Source organism: Populus euphratica, unplaced genomic scaffold (genome assembly GCF_000495115.2).
Source record: "Populus euphratica unplaced genomic scaffold, PopEup_1.0 scaffold31.1, whole genome shotgun sequence".
In the NCBI taxonomy this organism is placed as follows: Eukaryota; Viridiplantae; Streptophyta; class Magnoliopsida; order Malpighiales; family Salicaceae; genus Populus; species Populus euphratica.
This window is the reverse complement of record NW_011499850.1, coordinates 2,776,870-2,789,902: the sequence shown is the minus strand read 5'-3', so window position 1 is coordinate 2,789,902 and position 13,033 is coordinate 2,776,870. Positions and strand designations below refer to the sequence as shown.

Genomic DNA, 13,033 nt, shown 5'->3' with positions numbered 1-13,033 from the left:
CTAATACTCGGAATTTTTTTAGGATTATGATAACCTCATGAAAAATAAAAACAAAATAAATCATAAAACTCAATTTTTAATTAATCTAGTATCGAGAAATGAAATTGAAAAAACAATAAATCTAAAAAAAAAAAGAAGTCAAGCTCGTTATAGACATTAATAGACTCATGAACTTTTTAAAATGTAATAATATTTTTTTTTGCCAAAACTATTCTAGTAATTATATGATTAAAAAAATATACAATCACATAATCAAGTTAAATTATAAAAAAAAAAAAAAGATATCTTACCAAACTCATAAACAAAATTAAAGTTATTTGGCAAAACTTACAAGTCATGCTATTGACTTTATAAAATTTAATAATTGAGTTTTTTGAAAATATTTTTTATTTCACTAATGTTTTTTTAAAATAAACCAACAACTAAAATATTTTTTTAATATCAATTTAATATTAGGATATTTTTTTGATATTGCAATAATCATATAAAAACAAATTATTTATTTTAATTTTTCATAAATATATCATACAAGAAATAAATTAAAAAAATAAATAACCATATATATATATATAAAAGCCAAAACGCTAAAGAAAAAAAAAACCCGACACTTTGAATTGCTGTAATCAACAGTGTTAATGGATCTGGTTATCCCACACCTTTTAGCTTTATTATTATTATTATTATAATAGATAGATTTCTTTAGCTTTTCCTTATCATAGGCTACAAGCTTCCGAATAGAAGTGGGATTTTATTGTGGAAATTGGTGTTAGAATGGAAAAGAAAAGGCGATCTTGGGCGTGTACTTTTGTTTTGCAAGTCTCTCTCTTGATTGCCTTCTACCTTGCTCTGAACTTGGGTCAGCCTCAGAAGTCCATTTTTCAAAACAGAAATGGCACTAGCAGTAGCAGAAGACCTCATGATGTTTACTTTCTCAGTGTTAGAGGAGGATATAGACCCCTTAAACGGCAAAATCTTCTTCTCAAACAGGTGGTCAATTTCCACTCTTTTCTTCATTGAAGATTGAAGCATGCTTCTTTATATCTAAGATTTGATCGTAATTATTAATTCCTAATGTTACTAACTGAGGCTGGAAATCCACCCACCTCATTTTTCTGTTATATTTCCCTGATCTATAAGTTAATGATCTGGTTTCATGTTCGTGGTTTCATTTTCCAAATCTTTTGAAATCGAATTTATAGTTTCAACCGATCGAGTTAATTTCTTCAAATGGTTTCTTTGCATTTTTCTCAGTTGTCTCATTTGTGTTGGCATTGCTGGTTTGGTTCTGTTTGTGGTAAAGAGATTCGGTGCGTATCCATATTTGTTGTGATAGGAAGTACTCGGTGTTAATGCTTTTGAGTTTACATCTCATTAACTTTACCCAGGATTAGTCAAATCATCACAGTGTATTTCCATTTGATGTTTCATTTGCTGTTCCTAATTTTGATTGGAGATACTGTTATTGATGAAGATGGAGAAAGTGGCTAGCTTTTACAGAGCTAGGTTTGTTGTGAACGTAAGTGAGCTGGGAGAAGATGATCCACTCACACAGAATGTAAGATCTCTTTCTTTTTCCTCCTCCTATTGTAATCTGTAATCTCTTTCTTCGGTACACCTTTTCTATTCTTGTCTAATGGATTTCTTGTGATCCAATCCTAAGCTCTTGTTAATTTGAAAATCAAAAGGTTTTGCAAAAAGTTTACTGTGGGACTCTTTGTGATAGAATCAAGCGTAAATACATTTGAACTTTGAAATGGTTTCTCGCAAGTTTAATACATTTCATTGACATAAAGAGCTAGCAACAATCCTGCAAATATCTTTTGCAGGCAAGCAGGCTCTTCCCACCACAGAAAGTTCCCTGGTATACCATACTCTTGAAATTGGTACCTGTCTTCAATTGTCAATACATTTGCGTTGCATGCAATCTGGTTTTTTTTTTTGGTCCTTATCTTGAATTGCGGTTGATGATAAACATTTTTAAACTACTACTTCAAATAACTGGTAAGCGGGGATGATAAAAATAGTGCTTGTAGGTACTCTACTAAAGTCTCAAATGATGGGAAAGTTGGATGCTTCCTGGAGCATTTCAACATTACGAGTGGAAAAATGCTAACAGTTGTTGGTTTGGACACTGGGTCGTTTCAGGTATAAACTTGCTTGTAAAAGTGCACTCTAGTTGAATTTTCTATGACATAAATATGTATTAGTCTGCATAAGTCTTATATATATACATCTTCACAACAATGAAGTTGCAGTGTCAATTGTTGATGCCCTCAGAATCTGCATCTCTGCGATGTTGTTTGATTAATATTTTGATAGTTAGGTTTTGTTTGTTGGCATATCCTCTTCAATCCCCCATCCCCTTCTTTAGATTGATTAACAATTGTGGTACAAGTTTCTAACTTAAGTCCAACAAAACCGAGTTGGGATGTTTGCGTGGAATTGGAAGTGGACCAATTTGCCCAATCTACACTTCATTGGCTCACTGCAAAATATTTGCAGCAACAAGTTGGGGCTGTTTAAATCTGAGCAGCCTTACAAAGAGGACATGCAATTTGGATTGAATAAATTTGTACACCTGCGTGAGCTCTTTATGAGATATGCTAGAAGCATAAAACATGCTAGAATGTTAGTTTCCCATCTTATTTCCCATACGAGGACGATGGAAACTATATGTCTGTATAAACTGACAGCATTAGGTGATTTTATTAGAGTAGAAAGCAGTTCATTATGATTATGTGTTCCGTTCTTTAGATATTTGTAGCTTTATTAAGGGCCTGCTTGGTGAATGTTGTAACTAAAGATTGGTTCAACAGAGGACTTGGAAAACTACATTTGATGTACCATGTATTTTTTTTTTTAAGGAAAAAAAACAGATAAAATGTTATTTGCAAATAGAGGATTCTATTAGTCTTGTCTAATGTATCACATTTTACCTTCAGCAATGAGGTTCATGGCAAGGCTGAGAGTGAAAATACCCAGTTCTCTTGGGTTCTGATGCAGAACCCAATAGATCATATCAGGTTACGGATCATGTAGATATCTTTTTGAAGTTGGATTTAAAGTAGAAGTAGAGACATGGTTAATGATTTTACAGACTTAACACGAAATTTGTCAGGGAAACTTGCAAAGGTTTTTTATTAAGTCATCAGGGCTCTGCATTTCAACTGCTTTATTTACTTCTTTTACTGCATGCCTTTTGTTAGAACATTCACTTGGCTAATTTCTCTACAACGAAAGTGCAGATGTACCTTTGATGTTTTTGGAAGAGTACCTTCGTAGCTTCCTAGTTCTTATTTTTCTTTTAGTGTTTCCTCATCTCTTCCTGATGGAGGCCTATTTTGAACTTCAAGGATTCGATGCTCATGGGATCAACAAGTGACTTCAAGAAGAGGCAGTTAAATTGGCTGACCCAATCACTAGAAGCAACCACTGACAACTGGTAAAATCAGTCCATACCATATTGTTTATTAATAATTTATCTAGCCTTTTCAGCTCAAGCACCAGCAGGCTGTAAAGTGGAACTGAATTTGAAGATTCTGATGCTTTTTGTTGTTGGGTCATTTTAGCATTCATGTTAAAGCCTTTAGCTGCAAAAACTTGAATTATGATTTCAGAAAGGAATGGAACCCTAATCCTTTTTAGTGAATCTTTCACACTTATGCAGGATCATAGTTTCTGGATTTCACCCTGTGGTTAGTTGTGACAAGGAGCAACTGGAAACAAAGCAAGTTAATGGCCCTCTGCATAATATCTTTATGAAACATGGAGTGGTAAGAAGTGAAGGTCTACAAACTTTGACATCTATGAGGAAATCTCCTATTTTTATGGTTTTAAATACTGGATCACATCAATAGAAAATGCTACTAACACAAACTGAAATTGCTCCATATATCTTTGCTTTTGTATATATTTTTCTGAAGAATGAACTTGCACCAAACTAGATTAAATCGAATATAGTAAAAATCAATAACTTGCTTGTGTCCTATTTATGAAAGTAATTTGTATTTCTTTCTTTTGCTCTCTAGAACGTGTACATGAGCAGTCAGGGATGCACTAGTCGTACCGTTCAAGGTGGAGTGGCGCACATAGGCATAGCGGACCCAACTGGTAGTGAACCTTTGGTTTATTTAAATGGAAGATTGGCAATTCAAAAGTGAGTACCTTGCTCTTGGTACAATATGTTCTTCTACATTTATCTCACCCATGCTAGTTGAGCTGACATTTCCTCTTTTTTTTTGGACTTCCACAGGGAGATGATTGATGATGGGTTTCTTCTCCATAGAGTTAGCTCCCTCGATATTGTATGTATTCCATCATTTTTGCAGTGGATTAGAGTTCATTTGGAAAAACTTGCTGGTCCTGGACAAATCCTGATGATTTGAACTAGTCATAATTTATAACTTGAATTATAACGCACATCTACAGTCCCTTGAGATGCACTTTGTGTTTCATGATTGACTAATTTATTATCTATTATGTAGAATTATGCCCTTCTTCTCTTTAGGAAGCCTGAGCTTGTTCATTTTTCCATGGCAGACAACCTATTTTGTGAGCTTAGCAGGGGAGATCGTGAACGAAGCTGTCATCACACAGCACGGTAAGGAGGTCATGTAAATTAAAATTTTTGAAGACCAAGCGTCGTCCATTGTTGAAGTCTGGTGTATTTGCTTCATCAACCATTCCATTTGCTAGAACTATTCTTTTTGGGTGTAAACGTCATTGTGTTTAAACTAGCCGCCAACATTTTGGCCATCTTGGATAGGTGATTGTTCGCCTCTTGTTCCATCTAAATTTTTATTCATTGAAACGGAAAGATAAAATTGTAGAGGTGCTGGACACTTGTTTTTTAAAGTATTTTTTAAAAATATATTAAAATGATATATATTTTTTATTTTTTAAAAATTATTTTACACATTAACATATTAAAACATAACATGTAAAAAAATTATTTAAAAAAAAAAAAACAGGCTATGTAAGTTGTTAAGATTAAATGTGTGTTTCGAAGTGTTATAATATTTATTTGTTGAAGTGTTTTTTTTATAACATATTAAAATAATATTTTTTATTTTAAAAAAATTATTTTTGATATTAATTCTTTAAAATAATATAAAAATATAAAAAAATATTATTTTAAAGTGAAAAAATAAAAAATAATTTTTTTAAAATATAATATCCAACATCAAAAAACAAATCAGTAATATTTTATATTTTCTCCATTGGCTTCCAAGTCACAGAACAAGGGCATTAGTGAAGGAACCGATCCCATATTTGTAAATGACCAAGACACCCTACAGAGTAGATCTCCACTCGCCCAATATCACCCCCAGAATCAAGGCCAAAACGGGAAGATTTCAAAACCAGGCCACTATAAAACCCTAGCTAATCCTGCCAGTTAGGTTTTGACACTCCCTGGAAAAGAAGGAAAGAATGAGGCCCTCTTTTCTTCCTTCCCCTTGCTTGCATTATAGAGCCGATGATTTCTTACCTTTTAGAGAAAATCAACCGGGCTTCATTTCTTTTTCTTTATTTATTTCTTTTTTTTTCCCGTCATTTCTTCTCTGCTCTTCTTCTCTCAATAAAATGAGGCTGTGATGATATTAAAAAAAAAAAACTTTCTTTTCCGGGAATGTCTGATCAGGCAAACGGGGAAGGTGGGCGCCCGTTTTTCTTGGCGGGGTGACCCGGATGGTATGTGAAATTGATCTTTTATGGGTTCTTTTTTTAACGGGCAACCGGTTGTTGCAGCCATGGTGGTGTCTCCTTTCTCAATGTCTGATTATCATATGCTGATCTGAGCCTCACTTTTCTCTCTATCTGTCTTTTACTTCGTCCCTTTTTTGTGTTTTTTTTTCCCAATTACAATGTTTGGATGCAGCTGGATTGAGGAGGAAAAAAGAATTGGGAATAAGATTACGACATGAGGATAAATACATTGCTTTGTTTGACACTGGAACATTAGGGTTTAAAGGAGGGCTGGAGGAGTCTGTTTTACTGTACTATTTGGCAGTCTTGAGATGGGAAACTGAGCTTTGGGATTAATTAGCTTTGGCCTGGTTGCTTAGTGATAAATTTTCATACCTTGCTTCAGTAGAATTTTATCTTTTCAATTCATTAGTCAAGTTAATTGGAAATGAATTCGATGTTGTTTGGTAATGTAGTTTTTTTAAAAAGTAGTTTTTTTAAAAAGTAGTTTTTTTATATATAATTATTTTATTAATCTGATGTAATGATATTCAAACTATTTTAATATATTTCTAGAAAAAAACAAAGATTTGAAATTTACAAATCTGATTGCCTTTCTGTCCCCGTCGGCTAGACCACTTGTCTATCCTTTCTTTTTCTTATATCTTTTAAAAATATTTTAAAAAAATTAAATGTTTTTTATTTTTAGTATTTTTAAATTATTTTAACGATGATATCAAAATTATTTTTAAAAAAAGTTGAAATATTATTTTTTAAAAAATAAAAATATTATTTTATGTTAAAATATTATTTGTTAAAAAATTAATTTTAAAAAATAAAAATATTATTTTAATATATTCATAAAAAAAATATTTAAAAAAATGACAATACTACTTAGTTTAGCTCTTTTAAAAAAAAAATTACAATACTACTTAGTTTAGCTCTTTTAAAAATGTTTTTAAATTTATTTAATTTTTTATTTTAAATTAATATTTTTATTGCATTTAAGATTATTTAAATTTATTAATATTAAAAATATTTTTTAAATAAAAAATATTTTAAAAAATAATCACGGCCAAAAAATAAAAAGCTTTAGCTGATCATTTATCATGAGGAATTTGGGTTTTTTATTTTATTTGTTTTATTAATTAGTGTTGATATTTTCAAAATAATCAACAAATTTTGCTAAGATTTTTTAAAAAATCAATGAAATTTTTTAATTTAGAAACTAACATCATTAAATTTAAAATGTTATAGCATGAAAGAAATCTAGGAAGACACAAGCAACCGTGATGTTTTTTTATCTGAATAGATACAGTAAGGTTGATGATCATCATTAATTTAGTACCTGAATCTCTTAAAATTAAGGTTGAACTTAAGAAAAGAAAAAAACGATGTCACAGCTATATTAGGTTAAAATGATGTTTGGCTGGGTGGAATAATTATTTGAAATATATATATATATAGATTATTTTGATATAGTGATTAAAAATTATTTTTAAAAAAAATATTAATGTGCTTTGTTTTTGAAAAACATTTGTAACTGTGAGGGAGGGTATTTCAAATATTTAGTTTTACTCATAATAATATATTTTTGTAATTATAATCGTAATGCCAGCATCTATCTACAAAGGGGCAAACTGATCATCAACTAGAATCCAAACAATCCCTAGTCAATTCTCGAGCACCAAACACCATGAATTATGGCATCTACAATGCTGGAAACTGGGCTTAAGCCCATATGTTGTTTTAATTCGTCTGGGCCTCTTCGCGTGAAGCTGGAAAGAATGCAGGAGGGTAAACATGGAAGAAAACCTAAACGATGGCAACATCAAAGGATTGGAAAGGCCGGAGTTCTTAACTCTCATCATTAGTTTAAGTATGAGGCTGTGCTCTCGGAGAGAAGGTCGGTTTCAGAGGGCGGTTGCCCCCTCTCTTTGATTGTTTAGCGTAGCCGATGATTACTTCTATACATAATCAACAGCCCTCCATACACACATTCATACATATATATGAACACACACTTCCTTCTCTCTCTCTCTCTATCTGCTTCTCTCTCTCTGAAACTGTATGCAAAGGGGCGGTGATGATATCTTCGCTGTGCAAAAATCAGGCAGGAAGAGGAACACCCTTCCGTTGGCGTGGTGACTCTGAATGGTTGCTGTGAAATTTGAGGGATATTCCTGTCATTTTGCAGCTCATTCATTGCTGCAGCCAAGAAGGGGTCTTCTTTTCTTGTCTGGTTGAGAAACACTTCTGATCTGAGCCTCGTCGCCTACCTCGCAGATTCTTTTTTGTTTTATTTTCTGGGTAAATATGGGATTTATCTTTAATTTTATTTCTTTTCTCTGCTAGATCTGGATAACTTTTTTTCTAATTATCATGGGTGTGTGTATGCATTCTACCTTGTAGATCTAAATCTGTCTTCTGAATTTGCGCCTATGAGGAGGAAGTTTGGGGGAAAATTAGTAAAACGATTGAACTGCCTAATCCACAAACTGTGTCATGAATGAAGTTTTTTAAGTTATTTTTTATTTAATTATATAATTAAAAAAATAGTTACTAGTAAAAGTCGGCCAAATATTAATGGTCACCGAGAAAAACCAATAAAGATTTAATTGGAAATGATAAAATTAAGGGAAAATAAATTTAAAAATAAAATAAAATAAAGAAGCTCAGGCATGGGGCAGCTCATGCCTCTGGACCTGGTTAATTTTATCTCTCTTTCATTAAAAGACAACCTGTGAAATTTCGCTTGTTGTTCCTGAATTCAGCCATCACAGGTTGCCGGAAAATTGGACAGCGACTCCATTGATAATAACCTATTTTTTCATTTTAGAAATTTAAAACCCGCCTCAAATCCAACTTTGAGTTATCAATCTTCCGAGCTAGCTCATTACAGTAAATTTTAATTAGTAACATAAACTAATTTGCTTGGATTTGCTTTTTACATGTTATTCTAGTTACATCACCTGTGTTGCATGCTTGACACTTTATCGTGGGCTTTCTGTTTGGTGGTTTTTTTAAAAATAATTTTTTTAATTTTATTTTTTAATATTAAATTATTTTAAATTTAAATTTAATAATTTATTTTAATTTATTTTATATCTAGTTATTATAATTTAATAATTTAAATTGTGGGTTTCACTAATCCATTTAGATATCCAATAAATATAATTTAATTTTTTTATTAAAAAATATGTTAGTAATACCTGAATTTTTTTAATATTAAAAAAAACCTTATTCATAAAATAGTGCAATCCAAATCTTTTACTTATATTTACAAAATATTATGAAATATTTAAAAAAATTTAAGAATATTTATAAATATAGTAATAGTTATTTTTTAAAGTATTTTTTATTTAAAAATATTAAAATAATTTTAAAAATTATTATTATTTTTTTAAATTAAACTCCCTCCTAAACACTACTACAGGTGTTTCAAGGCATGAGTGCACGTGGATGACTAAACCGAGCTCATCAAACCATGGTTAATATTTATTTTACCTTCGTACTTTCCAAAACACATCCCGAACTTACAATGACCATAATACCCTCCACACACTCAACCTCTACTCATCAATCTTCCTGTCACCCTAAGGGCAAGCGTGGAAAGAAGGCGAAAAGGCAAATCCTCCATCATCATAGCTGACAGGAATTACAGATGGGAAGAAGAATGAGGCTTTGCTCTCAGAGAGGCTGGAATGGTTTTTTGGCAGGGTTGTTGCCTCCCTCTCTGAATGTCTGCGAAGCCAATGACTTCATCATCTTGTAAAATATCAACAGCCCTGTATCTCTCGGTGTACTGCTAAAAATCACTGTTTGTTATTGGGTTTGGCCTGCTAAATATGATCCCTGTCATCTTCGTCATCGTCATCATCGTCATCGATCTCAGTTCGTTTCCTGCTTCTGTTCTTCTTCTTCTTCTTCTCTTCTCTGGGGCTGTGATGATATTTTCAGGTGAAAAGAATCAGTTATTTTAAGGAACCTTGCAATTACATGGCGGGGCGATTCAGGGCTTCTGTGATGAAATGACTGCTGTGCTCGTTTCTCACAGTGAGCTTTTTTATTGCAGCCATGGATGGTTGTTGCTATGTGTTCCTTTTAATAACTAACAAATGACGAATCTGAGCCTCACTAATCAAGGATTCTTTGCTTTTAATTAAGATTTGGAACTGATTTTCTCAATAGTTTGAAAACATCCTTGCATGTTTGGCAAATGATATCTTTGAATTTACTAAAATTCTTTTCACAGATGAATCAAAAGGAATGATCTTGAGGTTTGTATGGAAAATGTGATTCTTTGATGATTTTCTTAATTGAAACTGACTCTAGGGTCAAATTGATAATCAAATTATATATTAGGGATTTAATCAAGATGCAAAATAGATCAGGGGTTTGATGAGTTTTATACCAGAAAAGATTGGAGTTTTTGGTGATGATGGCTGAGTTTTTAAACGAGAATTTAGATGATGTTTGTTTTTATATTTTAAAATCGTTTGTAAAAAAGTTTGGAAAACTTTTATTTTAAATTGATATTTTTTTAGTATTTTTATATTATATAATAATATTAAAAATAATTTTTAAAAAATAAAAAATAATATTTCTAAATAAAAAATACTTTTAAAAAATAATTACAACTACCTTCGAGGTTAGCAAGTCTGGGAGACATCGATTCTCGGATGACGTGTTAGAGGGATAATCCATGTAGAAAAACTTAGAAAAAAAAGAGTAGCCCCCACTCGCGCTAAGATGCGGGGCTAGTTTATATATGTATATATAATGCCCACTGTAATAAATGCGTTTTAAAGAAGTAAGTTAAACCTGTTATTCAAATTATAGATAAATAAATTGATTTTGTTTTAATTATATAATAAATAAATAAATAAATAATAATAGTAGATTGATCAATTTTTAAAAAACATATCACTATAAACAGAGAAACGTATTTACAAAAAAAGTTAAATGATGTAGCTTAATCCTGAGTTTATTAAATATAAAATAAAAAAATTAAATAAAAAAATTCTTTTAAGTGAATTTAAGTTAGTATATTAATCCTGTAACTTTGATAATAAAAATTAAGTTAATTCAGATTAATGTGTCGGAATTAGAATTCAAGTAATAAAATAATAATAATTTAATAGAAAAAAATAAAAAAATTACAAAACTTAATAAAAAAATAATATTAATTTATGTTAACCTTCTAATCTTTTAAATATGGGACTCGTATTATTAAACCAAAAGCTTGGCTAAAAACATTATAATTTTTAATTTTTAATTAATTAAATATTAAAAAAGTAAAATTAATAAATAATTTTAATTATATATTATTGTTAAAAAATTAAAATTAAAATAATACAGATTAAAATTAAAATACAAAATAAATTTGATTTTTTACTGGAGATTTGAATGAGATTTGAATTGAGATTAAATCAATTTAATAAAATAACTAAAAAATTAAAATAATAAGAAATGAAATTGAAATAATAACAATAATTTTTTGTTTAGAGGATGAATTTGAAAACAAAAATTAACTTTTAAAAAGGCCCTAAAATAAATAAAAAATGAATGAAATTAAAAAATATATATAATATAAAATAGAATTAAAAAAAAGATTAAAAATAGATAAAAATATTACTACACTATTTCAATTTGTGTCTATAGTGATTCTTAAGTGTGTTTGGTATTAAGGTAGCTTTGTAGTTGTTGTTTTAAAAAATAAGTATTTGGTTAAAACTGTAATTGAAATTGAAGTCGAAGGAAAAGTAATTTATTGTGTTTGATTAAAAATACTTTTGAAATTAAAGTTATAAAATAATTTAAAAATATATATATTAATATTGATAGTTTTAAATTTAAATATTATAAAAATAATTACTCCTATTACATCATGAAATAAACAATATTTTATATAAAATATTTTTTATTAGTCTATTAAACCATTTATAATTCCACTATGTATAAAATCCATCCGATAAGAACTAAAATTTTTATAATTTTTTGAGCATGTAATAAAATCAGATAAAATATCACTAGGTATAAAATTAATATTATAATGCGAGTAAATTTAATTTACTCTATACTAGTTTTTCGAGAAAAAAATATTGTTTACATCATGGTACAAGTGAATTTGATTCACTTTATACTAATTTCTCAAGAAAAAAATATTATTCGCGTTATGAGTGAATTTAATTCATTTTAAAATTAGTTTTTTAAAAAAAAATTATTAAAAAAAATAATATATTAAAAAAAATCATATATAATACAAATAAATGACATTGTTAATTGTTTTACAAACGAACAATACAATTGGTATGTACAGTACATGAAAAATAGGAATCCCTTACTTTTCATTACCTCCGTTTCAGATGCAAAAATCATATGAAACCATGAACAATAAATTAATTTTTTTAATTACCAAACAACTATAAACTACATTATAATTAAAATACTGCCATAATTACGTAAACAACGTCCACTTAAAAACTAATTAGCTTCTACTGATGAAAGTAAACAACATAAATATTATTATTTTATTTTATTTTAAATAATAACAATAAGGGATTAGGGTTTTATTGTACACACAATCTCACGTTACGATGTATTTTAACAATGAAATTATTATTTCACCCTTGCCAATTGCCTTGGTCTCAGGGATAAAAAGGTATTTTTATAAGAGTTCATTTATTACTCTTATTACTGTCAAATTAATCAAGTACAAAACGACATAATTGAGCAAAATAAAAATAATTTAATTATTTTCAAGAGTAAAAAATATTAAACTTGTGTCATTGGATGTTTTCATCCTTTTTTGTGTTTTCAGCATGGTAAAATGCCCTCAATATCCTTAAAAACAATTACTCAATTTGCTTTAAGAGTTTTTTCTAAGGTTTTTTCGCTCACTGCTTATTAATTTGAAAATATAATAGCGATGATCTTTTAAAATATTTTATATTTAAAAATATATTAAAATAATATTTTTTTATTTTTTAAAATTTATCATGACATCAGCATATTAAAAAGATCTAAAAATATAAAAAAATTAAAAATTTACTAAATCTCTATTTAAACCAGAGCATAAAAGAAGGGGCATAAGTGGAATAAATAAAATGGAGTAAAAGAAGACAATACTGAGTGAGATTCTCCAAGTCATCCAGCATATCCTAATTCAACTTATATCTAGCTTAGCTTGAACCATCTAGGTGGTGGCCAAGTGATAAGGACTTGGGATCAAGGGGTTTGCTCCCTCTGTGGTTTCAGGTTCGAGTCCTTGGTTGCTCATATGATGGCCACTGGAGGCTTACATGGTCGTTAACTTCAGGGCCCGTGGGATTAGTCGTGGTGCGCG

The 13,033-nt window shown here is 29.7% G+C and overlaps 1 protein-coding gene and 1 long non-coding RNA gene across 3 annotated transcripts in view; one reads left to right on the top strand and one right to left on the bottom strand.

Annotated features, from left to right (window-relative positions):
• The first annotated feature begins 677 nt into the window (after positions 1 to 677).
• On the top strand, positions 678 to 4,828 carry LOC105121156 (uncharacterized). Of its 2 annotated transcripts, none has more exons than XM_011019688.1 (9): positions 678 to 987; positions 1,472 to 1,555; positions 1,827 to 1,861; positions 2,025 to 2,145; positions 3,354 to 3,442; positions 3,668 to 3,773; positions 4,029 to 4,156; positions 4,253 to 4,304; positions 4,540 to 4,828. In XM_011019688.1, the coding sequence occupies exons 1-9, from the start codon at positions 772 to 774 to the stop codon at positions 4,615 to 4,617; spliced, it is 909 nt and encodes a 302-aa protein (XP_011017990.1). In that variant the 5' UTR covers positions 678 to 771; the 3' UTR covers positions 4,618 to 4,828. The 2 variants fall into 2 exon arrangements, with proteins under 2 accessions (XP_011017990.1, XP_011017992.1); XM_011019690.1 differs by having other exon boundaries at positions 679 to 987; positions 2,034 to 2,145.
• Positions 4,829 to 7,871: 3,043 nt separating this feature from the next.
• Positions 7,872 to 13,033, bottom strand: part of LOC105121155 (uncharacterized) — an 8,120-nt gene continuing 2,958 nt past the window's right edge. The window contains exon 2 of the long non-coding RNA XR_841497.1: positions 7,872 to 8,033. This is a non-coding gene — a long non-coding RNA (uncharacterized LOC105121155). The remainder of the gene's footprint in view (positions 8,034 to 13,033) is intronic.